General features: G+C 34.8%; 1 protein-coding gene across 2 annotated transcripts in view; it reads right to left on the bottom strand.

Moving 5' to 3' along the window:
• RALYL (RALY RNA binding protein like) overlaps window positions 1-18,275 on the bottom strand; it is a 1,351,009-nt gene that overhangs the window by 425,720 nt on the left and 907,014 nt on the right. For both annotated transcript variants that reach the window (XM_044065722.1, XM_044065723.1), the window contains exon 4: window positions 3,722-3,885. In XM_044065722.1, coding sequence (XP_043921657.1) covers window positions 3,722-3,885 — 164 coding nt within the window. The remainder of the gene's footprint in view (window positions 1-3,721; window positions 3,886-18,275) is intronic.

Below are 18,275 nucleotides of genomic sequence, written 5' to 3'. Positions count from 1 at the left end.
CACAGAAAGCCAAGTCTCTAGAGTACCCCATATACTATTTACAATATGCACTTCAGCTAGAAACAGGATTCACATGTGGATGACAACAGTCTGCTTTGCAATACCTTTGTGTAACCAAAATGCTGTTAACATCTACCTCTGGCAGCTGAATTACTTCAACTTTGTCTATAACAGCTGCAGGATCCCACTGTGAGGACCCAGTCAGAAACTGCTGTATCTCAGTTTTATAAATCACAGCAATGTCCACCACACATAAAAGTAATAGGATTCACAATGCTTGTACGCCCCTGCATACATTAATGAGTACCCTGGCATGGCACTAAAGGATGAAGAATTATAGAAATATTTGTTTAACTTGACTAGAAAATATACTGTGTGTTGTAGCAACCATATCCTTGATGGAAAAGGGAAAAAAGCTTAAGCTAAAAAGTAATAAATGCAGATATACTGAGATGTGAATACAAGCTAGGTAAGCTTCACCCATGTGGTGTAAAGAAGGTATGATATTCTCCCTGTCACATGTGTGAACATCACTATTTCATATTTAATTTGAATGAAAAAATTAGGTGAAGCATAATATAGCCTTAGACTATATTTGGAATCATTTGTATCTCTCAAGCAGAGGTCTTTGCCCCTACACCCTTGCTTAATATAATCAATTCCGATGTTACAGCACTACAAGAAAATATTAATTTCCCTTGAGGTGACATCATTAAAACAGACTACAGTTTCACACTTTGCAAGATTTGGGCAAGATCATCACTTCCAAAATGGGGAAGTCAACCACCCTGTGTCAAGGCTGGAGAAGGCAACCAAGTATGAACATGCTGTGTATCTGAAAAGTTAACTATTTAGTATTAAGCTTATGTGGGATCAGATTAACTGCAGAAAGATAATTGCTACCTCCCTGTAAAAAATGAAAAATTGTGTATTAAGACAGATTTCAGTTATTTTAAGTGTGTGCATGCATGTGTGTATTTGTGCATTTCTGTCTTGGGGGTATGGGTCAGTTTTCTTTCTGAACAGTGCAGTGTATCACCTTATACCTTTTTTGTTTGCAGAGGCTGAATTAGTTTATTACTGCTTAGGGCTGGCTCATGGACTTTTCTACAGTTTGAGAGAATCTCAGGACTTTTTGAACTAGACATATCCATATCCACTCTATGCTAACTTTATTTTATTTTGTGTACACATTTTGAAACCCCTTTGAATGCTATAAAATGAAAATACATACCTGTACAACATGCTTTAAAAAACTGCATGCATTCTATTAAAGAAAAAAAGATTCACTAAAAACAGATGTAATGTGCATGTTAAAACCAATAAACCCAAAAAAGTGGCTGAAAGGCAAAATCCACACTCGTTTAATGTTAGCACTTTCGTACACACCAATAATATGCACTTCTTCAGACATTACATTTCTCAAGAATCAACTAGCTGGAAGAAAGAGAATTAAAATGGCAAATTCAAACCAATGCACATATTTATCCTGGATTAAATGAGACCTGTTATGTCAAATGTCTTTTAAAATTGAAAGCATTAGATAGATAACATATAGGGTTAGTAGAACTGCATATTTGATTTGGTATATCTATTTTAAAGTATATTATACTTCTTTATAGTTGGATTCTTATGAAATAGTGCTTATCTAATTTAATTTGATTTAATCTCATTTAATTTAATGTAATACTTGTTTTAATCAAATACTGAATCAATTATGTCATTATTGAATTAATCAATTAGGTATGTGAACTATAAAATAGTTGATTCTTGGGAAATGTAATGTCTGAAGAAGTGCATATTATTGGTGTGTACGAAAATGCTAACATTAAACCAGTGTGGATTTTACCCTTCAGCCTCTTTTTTGGGTTTATTAGTTGAAGTTTGTATTTATTTTCATTTTAAAACCAAGTTATGGAATATATACCAGTAATGAAATATATTCATAACATAAACTATTAAATTACACGAGTAAAAAAAGTGAACATATTGTGCATGAATTGCGTTCTCAAGTATAGGCCATATATTTTACAATATCCATGAAAAGCACAATAAAGAAACTAATTCCTTAAATGTGGGAAAAGGCTATTGAGTTGTTACATCAATAAGTCATGCTTTGTAATTCTTCCTGTCAGAGATGTGATATGATCCACACTTTTAAGAAGAAAGCACCAACACACTGTAAAGCAATACACAGAGGGACAATATGTACATACATACATACACACACAAACAAATAAGCAAATCTGCTATATGTGGAATAAGCATGGAAATCTTTATATATATATATATATATATATATATATATATATATATATATATATATATATATATATATATGTTTGTGTGTGTGTGTGTGTGTGTGTGTGTATAATAGGATTCCCCATTTATAACCTTGAAATACTGAAAGCTCGAACTTCAGTATCTCGAAACTATAAAGTCGAGCATCCCACAATCGCGAAACACACAAACACGAAAAACTGATATCCTGAACATTTCCAAGCCATACACCACACAACATGCACACCATTCAACCCACAACACACAAACTACACAATCCTACACTACATCTACGCAGGGGGGCAAACCCCCCTGCACCCCCCACACCCCCTACTTATATATACCAACTCCGAGATCGCACTGTCAAGAAATGCATTACTCACACACAGACATTTCACACTCCCTCGCGCACACACACACACACACACACACACACACACACACACACACACACACACACACACACACACACACACACATCACACATACATAAACACAACCTCTCTACCCTAACCCACATGCGCAACTTACAGTAACACTCACATACCCTCACTTACCTTCACTTCCATTAAACATTCCAGCCCAACATTTTCCGTCCCATTGTTGCTCTGCATAAGCGCAGATTTGAGATATTCAAATTCGCGCTTAAGCACTTTCGAGATTTTGCATTTTCACATTTACAGTCTTGAGATACTGAAATTCGAGCTTTCAGTATTTCTGTATTGTAAAGGGCAACTATATATATAATGTGAACAGAAATGAAGTTGCATGAAGAAGTAAGTGTGATTTATTTCCCATCTTAAAGAACAACTATAATCAAATTATTTTTACCTACAAAAGATTTGCTTAATGAAGAAGGGAATCATATGGAAAAATTCACAATTGCAGTTCCCAATATAATATGGCTAATTGCATGAGATACTTAGTCAGCAAAGTCAATGTATCCATCTCCCAGAGATATACAGATCTGATAAATATATGAGAGGGATGTAGACAATAAATAAATACATTCTTGTAGCACTTATGAGTACATACCTTGCAACCCATATCCTAGCACTACCTATTGCTTACATTTTCAAAAGGCTTAAGTGACTGGTGATGATAGCTATCTAGTCTGTTTTACTACTGCTTTGATTTCTCTATGACTTAGCATTTCATGAAGTACCATGCTATCACTGAACCAAGACCAAGACATCTGCCTAGTAAATTAACTTGCAAATGCAATAGTAATTGTCAATCTTGCTGTTGGTAGGCCAGTTATAATCCTTAAGAAGAAAAAATGTAATTATCAAACAATAAAATTGACTTTGCCTTTTCTGGAAGTATTGTTGCCAGATGGCATAGTAGGTACAGATGCCACAATGAATGATCAAATGTAAACACAGCAGGTACAGATTATTAAAAAAATCAGGAACGATCAACAATTTAATCTGGAACTTACATTTTGGTCCTGACAAAACACTTCCAGATAATACAGATTTTGAGACCCCTTTTAGTGTAAATAAACTCTTGCCTCTTCGAATTGGCTGTACAGTCACCCGTGGACGTTTCAGTGGAATTACTGTACGTGGCAGTGGAGGGACACGTCCATGATAATCAAAAAGCCTAAACAAAGAAGTAAACAGTTTGGTTATATCATCTTTTGTGCAACTAGTACCGATACTTTTTAGTGTGGGCCAATTAATTTTCATCTTAGCAGTGCATATTGAAATATATCCAAATAATTTTGCCTTTATCTTTATTACTGCAGCTAAACTAAACATATAATACAGGCTACAAAAATCATAAGAAAATAAAAAATATAGTATAGATTAAATGCTCACACTGATAATAATGGCATTGGCTAACTTAGTCATCTAAATAAGATAGAACAGAAAGATATATCTGGACTACTAGTATCCATTGTTCTGCTAGACCTCTCTAAAGCATTTGATACCATTTCCCATAAACACCTTCTCTTTCATCTCACCAACCTTAATCGCTCCCCTAATACTCTATCCTGGTTCTCCAGTTACCTATCTGACAGATCTCAAGCTGTCAGATGGAAGAACTCTATCTCTTCCTTCTTGCCAACACCCACCAGCGTTCCCCAGGGGTCCATCCTTGGACCCATGCTTTTCAACATCTTCATTAATAACCTTCACACTGTCATCCCTGACACAACAGTTATCCAATATGCTGATGACTCAACATTAGTCTGTACTGCCTCTAACCTTCCTGAACTACTTACTAAAACCCAAATAGCATTTTCTACTACTGAAAACTGGATGCACCAAAACCATCTCTCTCTCAACTCAAATAAATCTAAAATACTACTTTTCCCTCCTGCCAGGGCTTTCTCTTACAACAAAAATGCTTTCAAAGTCCTAAGCCAAACCAACACTGCTATAGAAGTGGTCCCTTCTTTAAAACTTCTTGGCATTACCATAGAAGAACACCTTAAATTCGATATTCACATACAACAAAACATAAAGAAAACTCACCAAAAGTTAGGTATGCTCTGCAGGAATAACCGCTTTCTCTCCAACTCCTCTAGGCATTCCTTGGCAACTACCTACCTTCTACCTTCCTTGCTATATGGAGCCCCTCTTCTAACTAATCTGTCTTCTTCCAACACCTCAAAACTTGAAACTTGCTATAATAAGATCTCTAAATTTGCAACTAAATCCAAAACCTCTACTCACCACTGCCTTACCCTATAATCACTCAACTGGCTGGAACTCTAACCACCTAGACTATCTTCAACTAATCACTGCTCACAAGTTAATATTCTACCCAGATAAATGCCCAGCCTTAACAAACATCCTTCCCCCATACATCCCAAACAGATTTCTGAGATCTGAACACCAACATTTAATCTCTATCCACAAACCCATATGTCCTGCTGGCCAGCATCTACTCTTTTTCTCTCTAGGTAAGAAATGGAACTCTCGCCCTCCTTCACTTAGGACTATACCAAACTCTGAAACCTTCAAGACCCAACTTTTCTCATTCCTGTCATCCAAACGGAAATGTTCCTGCTTACACCCTACCTAAATTCAATTTCCCCTATGAGCTCTCCACTCTACCCTCAAACTATTATTTCTGTTCTCCTAAAATAGACTTAAGCTGACAGTCACTGATTAAGCAATTTCTCTCACATGACTCTAAGTATGTAAATATTGTAAATATCACAGTACTTCTATTGCCTGCTCAGCAATTTTTTTACCTATTTAACTAAAACATATGCATGCTAACTGCCCTCCCTACTAATGTAAACACACAAGAAACCACAAATCTTTTTATTTGACAGTTGATCATGCTGCGCTGAATGGAAATACCTGTAAACTGTTTTCTCTATTATCTGTTATCTGAGTTTTTATGATGTACATTTTATGCATTTTGCATTTCCTGCCTGTATGAATTTTATACATGTATTCTTCTTTTAACATTATGTAACCTTTATTGTATTGTATTTGCTTACGGAGCTTTTCTCCCGGGCCTCCACTGAAAATGGGCATGTTCTGGCCCAGTGGACTTCCCCGGTAATCAAACTGAAAATAAATAAATAAATATCTATAGGAATTACTTAAAGCAGGGACTGAAGAGAAAGATAGATATATAGGAATCACTGAAAGCAAAGCTAGAACAGAAAGATAGATCTATAGGAATTACTTAAAGCGAGGATAGAACAGAAAGATAGATATACAGGAATCAAAGCAAGGATTGAACAGAAATATAGCTCTATAGGAATTACTTAAAGCATGCTGAGGTGGGACAACACAGAATATACCATGGTGGTAATTTCAAGAGTCGAAGAGCTTTGTAAGCAAAGCTGCACAAAAGAGATGTCTCTATCTCCATGATAGGAATCAACAACAGCCCCAGGGTGGCAAAGCAGAGTGGATGTGATGAGCATTAAGGTAACTATCAGTTCTCTTTGTTTAAGAGGGACTAATATCTTGCAAAAACATAAACATCCTGACCAAGACTTAAATTAATTAAATTAATTAATTAATTACTTATTTATTTAAATTTGCTTACCGGGAAATTCCAACTGGACACAGGTCCTTTTTCAGTGGAGGCCCGGAGAGAAAAGCTACACAGAACAATAAATGAGCAACAGGGTACATGAAGAACAAGTGAATATACATATAACAGACAAATAATACATACTGCAGCAAACAGCTGTACATACAATATGAAACATAGTAATGAACAGATATACCAATATCTAGCTAGAGGCTAGGAATAAAGGTAGCATGTATACACAGATAGTACTAAGCTCAAATGGATAATGTTCTAAACTCATAAACCTAAATCTTATATACAAATATTGCACTAAACTCAAACAGATATAAAGCAAATGCTCCACACAAAGGTGGAATAAGCTAGAAGGGCTAATGGGATGGAAGGGGAAGATAGAGTAGTAAGAGAGGAGACTGAGTGAGTAGTATATGTGGTAGTGAGAGGAAGCTAGGTGTAAGTCAGTTGGATATGGATTTGGAGTTGAGATGAAGTGAGGTAGTTAAGGATGTTATAACAGGTCTGAGAGACTGAGTCAGGAGGGAGTTGAGATGAAGTGAGGTAGTTAAGGATGTTATAACAGGTCTGAGAGATTGAGTCAGGAGGGAAGGGGAGGGTAAAGGGTGAATAAGTTTGGTACCAGACAAGCAGCCCCTGCAGTGTGGGACTGGTATGCTAATATCTTGTATGGGGTTAAGTTGCAAAAGTCTGTACTGTCTACAACCAGTGAATCCCAGTGTCCAAGAACTATAGGCAAAGCATATTGTGATACTCAAGATGGGATGAAACCAAGACAATGAGCAACAACAGACGGCTCATCCCATGATCCTAGCAAATGTTCTTCATATGATACCAAACTGACAATGACTGACACCTGGTCTCTTAGGGTTGGCCAAGGTCATATCAGGATTTTGCACTTTACATGCAAACCCAAGTTTGCTGCCATCAGAGATGATGACTAGTGACAAGGAGGAGCAGATGAAGCTCAAAGGGTAGCATGTAGTGCTAAAGCCTCTGTAAAGCATTGAGCTTCTGGCAGTTATAGCATAATAACTGATGGATAATCTCCATATCTGACATGATATTAAAATTCTCCATAGCAAGACAGGAAAAATGCCATGGAGCATTATCAACACGGGAGAGATAGCTATGCTCCCTTATCATAAGATCCTTCATGGGCAATATAAACATTTTAAATGATAAAAAAAAAGAAAACAATCTAGAATGAATCCTGAAATATTATACACTGAAGCAAAGTTCAACAGGAATAATTATGTCTCTAAACCCGTATTTTGGAATGTCCAGTGAGAAAGGAGGCACCCCAGTCTAAGGTGGAAAAAACACTACACTATTAGCAAAAATATTAATTTAGGATCAATTGCACTAAATGATGCAGAGAAATCAAGTAAAACCAGTATAAGAAATAAAACGAGTAGATCCTTTGCCCCAAGAAGACTACTTATTACTCACATAAAGGGTGTCTCATTGGGATGATGAGTAGGGAAATGGACTAATACTGCTTTACATGGTCTCCAGCTGTAAAATGTGATTCAACCAATATGTAAATCCCATTCTTAATAACTCTACCTAACAAAGACAAGACAGGGATGAGACAGAAATTATAACACACATTTGGAATCCAGTAATGGTTTCTTGAGGATCAGGAGAACTAAGACCTCCTTTACAACTGATAGAAAAATACTCTTATTTAGTATAGGCTTGATGATCCCAGCCCACCATAGTAATGCGTCCTAACCCTAACCATACACCTTACCTAAGAAAAACATTTCTGTAACACTATCACTATTTAGACAAAATTGGTCTGAATGGTTCTATGCATACCTTTAGACAAAATTGGTCTGAATGGTTCGATGCATACCTTTCAACTTCTTAGAGCAAGAAATCTGGACAAAGCCATAAATAATGCAGGGTTAAAGGCCCAAAAATAGGGACACGTTTTAAATATTGCTCTTACAACCTTAGAAAGTTGATAGAATAGCAGGTTTTGCATTAGAATTAATTTCTGAGGGATATGAAGTTTGAAAACCAAATGTTTGCCATTATTTCCTGACTTCAGTCCTGAATGATTTGCCAGAAAACTACAATTTTATGAGAAATGGACCAAAAATATGTCAGAAATCTGGCCATTCTGCAAAAATCTGGACATTTGAAAGCTATGTCTGTAAAGTTAAGGTTTACAGATCAGGAAAGAAATTTGTATTCCTTTTTCAATCTACTGGGTGTCAAGTATTTGTGTTGCTGGTGAAATGAATATTTGGCATGCTGTAGTCAATCTTTTGTTGACCATTTAATATATTCTGCATTCATGATTCATGATGTAAGCATATATATATATATATATATTTTTTTTTATTTAATATATATATTTAATGTTATAAAAATATTTATAATATTTATTTAATGTATATATATATATATATATATATATATATATATATATATATATATACATGGATATAACTAAACAGTCTAATCCAGCTAGTAAATCCAAAAAGATGATTTATTTGTTAATGCTTTCATCCTTTCATTACTGATTGATGTCATCAGACTAATAAACTTTTAAAGCACAAGTAAGTTTAAATAACTTCTGTTGCAAATGACGTGTTCAATTTATGCCAATCAACATACATTCCAGCTCACAAGCACTCCACTTCTTATAGCTTAACACATTAAAAATATATCTGTGAAAAATTTGCATAAAATAAAATAAAATAGCAGCAGTGTTCAAGTTAATGCAAAGAAGTGAACATCAGACCTTCTGTCTGTAAAGTTAATGTATAAACCATTACAGCACAGAACATTCACAGCATAGGATGGAAATACTACTACTTCAGTTTCCTATTTTTCAGTTCTGCATTGATTCTACATTCATTCAAGCCAAGGGGAATGTTAACTGCCAGCTCAAGTTGCCAGAAAACTTCCCTCCTGTCAAGCAACAACTCAGTATCTCCTCTTCTTTCAGAAGTACTCACATTCCCTGTAACATAAAACACATATTTCTTAAAATGTCTACATAATATGGAATGCTTTTATAACGTATAGTAATTAGCTTTGCCTTTTATAGCATATACATGGTTTTGTACATTTTGCTAAAGTTTCCTACCCATTTTACCAACATAAAAATCATTACAAGAGATGCATGCAGCAACATAGACAACATTCTTACTACCACAATTGAAATGATCTTTAGCACCTTATGTTTCCCTGTTTTCTCATCAGAATAAAATGGAGTTTTAGCAATGAACCTGCAAGTACCTAAACCCCCTTGATGTTATAAAAGTAAGGGCTTTCACCCACATCCGCAGAGATGGTTGCATTAACTTTCAGAATCTTACAATTGTTTCTTATAATGCTTGTAATATCGAAACTGTTCTTATTAAAGCATATCCCTGTCCCCAGAGTTCTATCTTGTTTCTAACCATCAGTAACTAACCAGTTTGTTCTCTTTCAACTTCACCTCCTAATAATATTGGTTTGAATTTCCTTGTCCTCTCTTTCTTCACTTACTCTACAATTTCATTAACTTTTAGTTCACAGTAATCTTTCTGTGTCTTTTGTTCAAAATCTGTTTCTTCACAGGACTGCCTCTAGACACTAATCATCTGGCTTCCAATTACATTCAGTTTTTGGCCCTTTGGATGTGCACTACTGTAGTGAACACAAGAATGCTTGCTGCCTTACTTTTTTAAATCCTTGTACCTAAGCTTCCTGTATCCAAGTCTCTTGCAAATTTCTATGTCCAAAAACTATACCATTTAATTTGAATAGTGTGATGTAAAGTATAAAAACTTTTTCAATGTACTGAGCTTCAGGTATTGTTTTGTTGGTGGAATGAATGTTTGGCATGTAGTCGATCTTTTGTGTTGACCATTTAACATGTGCTTTCATGATCTAATCATTCACATATGTCTATATCTATATCTATATCTATATCTATATCTATATATCTATATCTATATTTATATCTATATCTATGATTAGATCATGAAAGGTAGGAAAGTTGGTAAAACAAAAAAGAAAGAATCTGAAAATACTGAATGACATGTAAGAGGGAAACAAAATAATGAATACTTCTCTCCTACTAAAAAGTCCTATATCAGTAAACCCAAGCTACAAAACCAAGATCAAGTGTCGTCCTCATAGTGATGCTATTAGGGAAAGGGTTTTAGTAATGTAATGGTTAGGGTTAAGGATTAGACTATACCACCAGAACCAACTTACTCATGTATAGTAAACTTAAAATAAAACCTTAAGTTTACCTTTGCCACTAACCCTAACTTTACAAATGAATTGACTAGAAACTCTTTCCTTAATGGTATCACTATACAAATTCAAAAGGACACAGAACAAATCTAACAAAAAAACAAAACAAAACATGCACAGTACTGAATATATCCACTTATATAACCATTACTTTAACCCTAACCCACAGATAGTTGCATATTCACACCATCTGCTATAACACAGTATTGCACATCTCCACAACTGTCACTTTTTCATTTTAAAATTAAATGTCTTGCACACTCCTGCTTACTTAGACTAGAAAAAAACTACATTCAAACATATGTGATTCACATAAATGAACATTCACACATTTGTGCATTCTTTCTTTTTTATAGCCACTAAATCTTTTCTACCAAATTTATTTTTAACACACACACACACACACACACACACACACACACACACACACACACACACACGCACGCAAGCACACACACACACACACACACACACACACACACACACACACACACACACAAAAAACATTAAATATTTTTAGAAAGTTGTTTCTTATTAGATTAATGCACCCCACTGTGGCCTAAAATGGTAGAGCCTTTACTGTAACCCTGGTGACCTGAGTTTGATTCTGTTTTTTGCGTGACCACAATATGTAGTGGAAAAGCTGGACAAAGGGTTTGGAATGTTTGGCTTTTTGAAGGGTTGAAGGTTTCTGCTAAGCAACCATATGGTTTGCAGTAGAGACACATTGCACTTTTGGCATTTTTAAGGTCCCCATCTGTTATGATTATTGATTGTATATATTTCCTGTGTCTGCTTCTATGATAGTTTAAATATTACATCCCTTTTTATTCAGAAACTTACATGAATCCTCCCATCATTTGGAAAACTTTACTGTTAACCTTCATAACTTTTCAGTTGTTATGCATTATGTTACTTCTACAAGCATTTTCTATATTGTGTGTCAAACACATAGCTGCATTGCCTTCTGAATGGATTTAGTAGCTTTCAGTATGATCTCCTTTGTTTCCATCAAAGACAGTACTTAAAGGACTTTAGCATATTCTCAAAACAATACTCTACTTTTCAACTGCTGTTGTAAAACCTGAATAGTCCCTGCATCTGTAGTCAAATTCTTATCCTGCACTGTATGTAGTTAATAACTCCATTTTTTTTAATTTATGGGTGCACACTCTGATAATGGAGCAAAGAACTGTGTTCTTTTAACTAATAGCAGTTTCGAGTCTACTGTTTTTTTTTTTTTTTTTTTTTTTTTTTTTTTACCATCATAGCTAAAAAATGAATGCCAAAGGAATTTACAGTTCTTGAAAATTCCAAATAATCAGCACCCAGGTTAAGAATTAGCAAAAATAAATCCATTTTAAACATGACTCTTAACCATATGGTCAAACAAGTCCTGCTGACCGCAAAGCTGTGTTCAACCACGAACCGAATAAAATGAACAAAAATGTAGAACACAGCACTACAGCAAACCAATAAAACCAAATGGCAAAGAGCAGTATAAAATCTAAACAGACTTTTATTCGAACACAGGTAAGTGCTTTCGCAATAAAATTGCTTCTTCAGACCATACAAATAAACAGCAACATCTCAGATATTTAAAATACAGTCAATTAAATATCTACCAATAAAAAACATGCAGATAAAATAGCCATAAACATTTTAAAGGCACGACTTTCTTTTAAGGCAGAAACCATAGGGGGCTATTGGCATAAAGGCACACATAGCAAGATACATATTTAAAAAGCTTTCTTTCTTTAAGAACTGGCTTAAGAGGTACTGATTCATTCAAACCTGCACCTCTATGTGCTGATAATTTGAGAATCCATCTTAATTCTTTCCCTTCTGTGACATTAGTTATATCACCCAACCTAAAACTTTCATACATTACTTCTACTGCCATAAACTTGAACCAATGGTTAGTGCCTTTCTCTAGAATGTGTTTAGCTAGGGCACTATAGCTATGGCCCTTATTAGCACAGTAATAATGGTCTCTAATTCATTCCTTAAGTCACTTATTAGTTTTTCCTATATAAAACTTTGAACAAGTCACACACTGTTCTGGGTAAACTAAGTTTTTAGTGTCACAATTAACTTTGAAAATATAATGATTACCATAGTTTGGTTGAATAAATGTATTAGCTACATCAATGTATTTACAAAAAAGTGCATTTGCCACAGATAGAGGTGCCAAAACCAGTTGTTCTAATACTAGGTTGCCTTAGCTTACTTGTATTAGGTAAACAGAGCTGTCTTTTCAACATTTTTTTATTTTTATAAACAAAATTTGGACCTGCACTGACAAGCTCACGTAGATTAGGATCAGAAGATAAAATATGCCAATTTTTTGTGATAATATTTTTTATATCTATGCTGTCAGTACTAAAAGTCATACAATAAGCTACATTACTATAACAATTATTATGGGCAGTCTTTCTTATGTTTTCTTTACGTGAAAAAAATGGACGTCCACTACTTTGTCTGTCTGACTTAACCCTCTCGCATGCTTTACTAACTTCAAAAGGTTTATAACCATGTTCTATAAATTCCATACTAGTGGAACACATAGTTGTTTCAAATTCTTGTTCCTGGTCATGAAGTCTAGAAACTCTTAAAAGTTAACCTCTTACCACATTTTCAGAAATATGTGGTGGGCGCATACTATTTCGTTCAAGATAACTATGTGTATAACGTGTTTTTCTATATCTCTTAGCATGCAACTTTCCATCTATACCCATATACAGGGTTAAATCAAGGAAATCTGTGAGTGCAAGAATGTTTCATCCTTAACTTAAGAAAGGAGGTACTTGTATTTATAGCACATAGAAAATTATTTAAACTTTCAAGGTCTCCTTTCCAAAAAATATATAAGTCATCGACAAAACACTAATAAAATTTTACATGCACATTGAACTGTTCAGCATTTAAGATGTTTGCATTTTCCCAGTATGCCATGACCATATTGGCGTAGCTATTGACACAAGATGTGCCCATAGCTATGCCAGAGGTCAGCAAGTAATATTGCTTCACAAATGAAAAACATTATATTCTAGTACCAGCTCTATAAGATAACAAATAAACTCTATTTTTTCATCAATGAGAGAGCCTTCTTCTTTAAGAAATGATTTTACATATGAAAGACCTATCTGGTTAGGTATAACTATTAACAGAGATGCAGCATCTAACATTACCATAATCTCTGTACCAGTTTCAACATAACTCTCAAGAAAAGAGTAGAAATCACTTAGGAAATGTTCGGTATCACGTAAAACAATGGCATACTTGTCTAAAATAGGTCTTAAATGTCTTTCTACATATAAGGACACCAGTTCGGTTAGCCATCCGCCTCCAGTCACTATAGGTGTAAAAGCTGGAGTTACAAGATTTTTATGTATTTTTGGCAAACCATTCAGTGTGGGTACAATAGGATGTTCTACTATAAGGTACTGTAACAGATCTTTAGAAATAACTGTTTCTTCAAAGCAGTTAACAAGAGACTTGGTGAACCTTTCAATTAACTTTTATACAGAATAAAGTTCTATACTGGTACATGTGTTATCATCTCTAAGCATGGTATTCATAGTAACATAATAATCTTTATCTAACACAACAAAGAATTGCCTTTATTAGCTGGTCGTATTACAATGTCACTGCTTCTTCTTCTTTGGGCTTTTTCCCGGTTAGGGGTTGCCACAGCGGATCACCTGTCCACTCATAATTGGCAGTGGAGATTTATGGTGTCGAGTTGCCAGCCCGGTGCGCGCGCACACACACACACACACACACACACACACACACACACACACAAACACACACAATCACACCTAGGGCCAATTTAGAGTGTCTAATCCCCATACAGCCTGTCTTTGGGATGTGGGAGGAAACCGGAGCACCCAGAGGAAACCCACGCAACCACAGGGAGGACATGCAGACTCCGCACAGAAGGCACCCCAGCCGAAAATCAAACAGGAGAACCTCTTGCTGTGAGGTGGCAATGCTAACCGCTGCACCACCGTGGCCACCTATATCTCTGTAAATTTTCAAGTCCTTGTCTCTCATTTTTATTTAAATTATAAAACTTATTTCGTTTATACTCGCTGTTAGTTTCAAAAAGGAATCTATTGTTCACATACATTTGAAAAAACTTCCAGGTAGAAGACAATGTTGGACAGAAAGCACTTGGCTTTTTATAAGTTAAATACACTTTCATGAGACACAGAAAAACCAAACTGCTCTTTAAGAGCTATTTTTCATACAAACAATTTCATCTCTATAATAGTATCAGCTAGATCAGCTCTTTGAGAAGGAACAAAAGACAAACTTTTTTTAAGTAAAGAAACTTCAGATTCTGTTAACTGCCTCTGTGATAAATTCCATACTAGTTGTTTGTTATATTTCACATTTTCTTGAGAGTTTGTGGTTCTCGATCCTGAAAGGAGTTCTTTCTCTTGAATTTCTTTCCTTCGATGTTCACATCTTTGTATTTCTTGCATTGTAATTTGCAAGGTAAAGGAAGACCCAAAAAACAGATTCACTAGTAATGTTCAGTGTTTTAGGCCATACTACCTGTTCTGGAGAAAGAGCAGTTCTTCTAAGTTGCCTCTCAGTTGTGGGAGGGATTATCAAAGGTGTGCTGTATGTAGAGTGTTAGTATTAGGTGAAGAAACAGCACTTTCCTGCACCACTGTTGAAGCATTAACAGAACCATTATCTTGAATAATAGAGGAAACTTCCTCTAAGTTAGTAACTTTAGAAATTCTAGATTGTATTGGCTCTTTACGCTGCTCTTTCGGCCAAGCAAACACATTTTGTTGTTGAAAATCAACAATGTCTCTCTGAAGTTTTTTTTTTCTTTTTTTGAGCTAATAGCTTAATTTCATACAGGTGTAATTGTTCAATTAACTCACTCATGACTCTTAACCATATCAAAAACACTGTCAATAAATATAGCATAAAATCACACTTTACTAAAAATCTAGCTATTAATATTAAAAAATAATTTTTCCCAAATGGTTGATTACCAGATATGCAAAATTTAGGCTACAGTGGCTCCTTGCTACTCCCATGAACTGTTCAAAATATAAGACCGTTAAACAGGAAATAATTATATCTAAGATCATTGGCTAAACATTCAGCAATAAAGCTAATTTCACTGGTTTAATATTTGTCTTAATACAATTGCATTTTACATACCCATTCTATAGCAATATCCTGTGGTATAAGCTTGCATAGTGATTTGACATCTAACATAGCAAGAAAACTAGTCATTGTCCATGACCTATTGTACTCCAGACAAATATCCAGCATTACAAGATACTCTGCTGTGCTATTCACCCACCAGAAACTTTCACTCTAGCAATAAAGTTTTATTGTGTATCAGTAAAACATTCCAGACTGCTGAAGAGCCTCTCTACTTTTATTACGTGTCAAATCTCTGGAATGAAATTCACACACAGTTAAAACAGACAGAAAACTTAATTAGTTTTATAATTTTGCTTAAACAGTATTTATGCCAAAGATGACTCTGCTCTTACTGCTCACCTGGCTAGTTTTACTTTATTTTTCTCCAGCACTTACGGACTCTCTGCTTCCCGATCTTTTTGCATCATATCGCTCCTTGTCATGCTGCTCTTATTTCCTAAACTCTTACTTTTTGTCCTTCTCTCTCGCACCTGACCACTAACTATAATTCCTCCTCTGTCCATGTGTCTTCCTGCTCATTTCCATAACATCTCCTTTCATATCTCTAATTTTTTAAGCTGCATTCTGCTTGTCTGTCTGTAAATTATTAATAAACTCAAAAACACCCAAGTTTGATCTTTTCCCTGCAGCCATCATGCTTAAATACATTAATTGTTATTGTATGTTATTTCTCTATTTAATAATTTGCTAATTTATGTTAATTTCTCTTTTGTTTTTTATGTTAGAATGCTATGTTCATTTAAGAAATATTTAACAGTATTTACAAATCATGTAAATAAGCTTATGTATAGATGTTTTACCCTGCGATTATAAATGTACATCCTATGTAACTTAAATGTGGAGCTTTTCTCCCCATGCTTTCACTAAAAATGAATTTTAGCCAGTCAAACTATTCCCGGTCAACAAAGACAAATAAGTAGGTAAATAAATACATAAATAAATAAAATCACTGTTATTAACATGCGATTTATCATTCTTATCTTTCAAATGAAAAAAATTCCCCTATAAAGGATGGATTGATAAACAGATTCCTTTAATGCAATGTCAATGAAGTTAGACATTGTTTTCAACTTGGATTCTCTTGCTGAAGCCATTGGTCATAGTAGAAGATCACTTTCATTTTTATATACTTTAGGAATACAGATGATGATACCAGTCACTGGATCTTTTACTAAAAAATAATCATACATTGTGCTATTCTGAAATCTAGAAAGTTCTTATTCAACAAACTGTCAATAAATCAATAACTTCTTTCAGTGCCCTTAGTCACTTTTTTGTCTAACTAATCATTAATCAACACTGTTAGCATTTTTTATCATATATCTCTGTGCCTATTAAAACCATAGATCGGAGTTATCATTGGATATACTCCATAATGCTTTTCTTTCAAGTTTCTTTACATTATATGTCCTTCTTGTATCAGATCTTGATAATAACTCCTGTATTTCTTACTCATAACTATTTCCAAGCACTTGAATTGCAGGGGTGAATTAAATAAACTAGGTATAGATAAAATGTTACTGTTGTACGTGGTACTTTTGTTCTTAAACATAACTTAAAGTCAGTTTATGACTGAATATATTTAAACTATTAATGGTATCCAATAAATTTGTTTTGCAAGGGACCATAAAGGTACACTACATCTGGAGCATTGTAATATCATTATCATTTAATATTTGAGAAGACATGCTAAAAATTATAATTTTTTGTAATGTCCCTGGCAATGACACTGTTTGTGAGTTAGTAGTGTCCTGTGGACTTTCAAACTCATGTTGTTCTGTACTGCATCCAGCCAACTAAAGACACCTGGATTCCCCCCTTCCTTCATTGCTGAGGGTGCAGATGAAAGTATATGAAGAGCAAAATATTTTTCTCTGATAAGTACACTGACCTACAGGAAAAACTATTCTTAATGAACAGTAATTCCTTTTTCTATACAGCTACTGGGATAAGACACTACTTGTGGATGGGGTGGGTGTGCAGCATGCTGGCATGGGCAGTTCTGAACAGCAAACAGCTTTTTATGCAAAGAACATAATAAAGCTATGGGAAACATACATGTATGGAAAAAATACATCTGTGTCCACAAACGTTTCCCAGAACAAGCATTACAATGAGGTATTGTCATTTACATAGAATGTTTTTCAAAGGAAGCCTGAAAATGCAAGCAATGTCATCCATGCAAATCTTAAACATCTACAAATACATAAATGGAAGGAGCACTATAGTCATGTACATACCAAAGACATACTTAAAAAGTGATACAGAACAACTGATGTGAGATAAAATAAGTGGGCATAACCTGGTATCAGGCAGCCATACTATTTCTCCATACATAAGTAATCTCATATACGTATGCATGCATTCTAGAATACTGCATACTTAATATGACATATTAGCTGACATATTTTTGCTCTTCAATACTATACAATGTTAGTGTATCTCATTGATATGTAAGGTTTTACAAGTTTGGGAAAACAGCATCAGTGTCTGCCAAACCTTGT

This window comes from Protopterus annectens, chromosome 3.part0 (assembly GCF_019279795.1).
Source record: "Protopterus annectens isolate FY-2018-M chromosome 3.part0, PAN1.0, whole genome shotgun sequence".
Classification (NCBI taxonomy): Eukaryota; Metazoa; Chordata; order Ceratodontiformes; family Protopteridae; genus Protopterus; species Protopterus annectens.
Note: the sequence above shows the minus strand (reverse complement) of the source record. Positions and strands in the feature narration are given on the sequence as shown.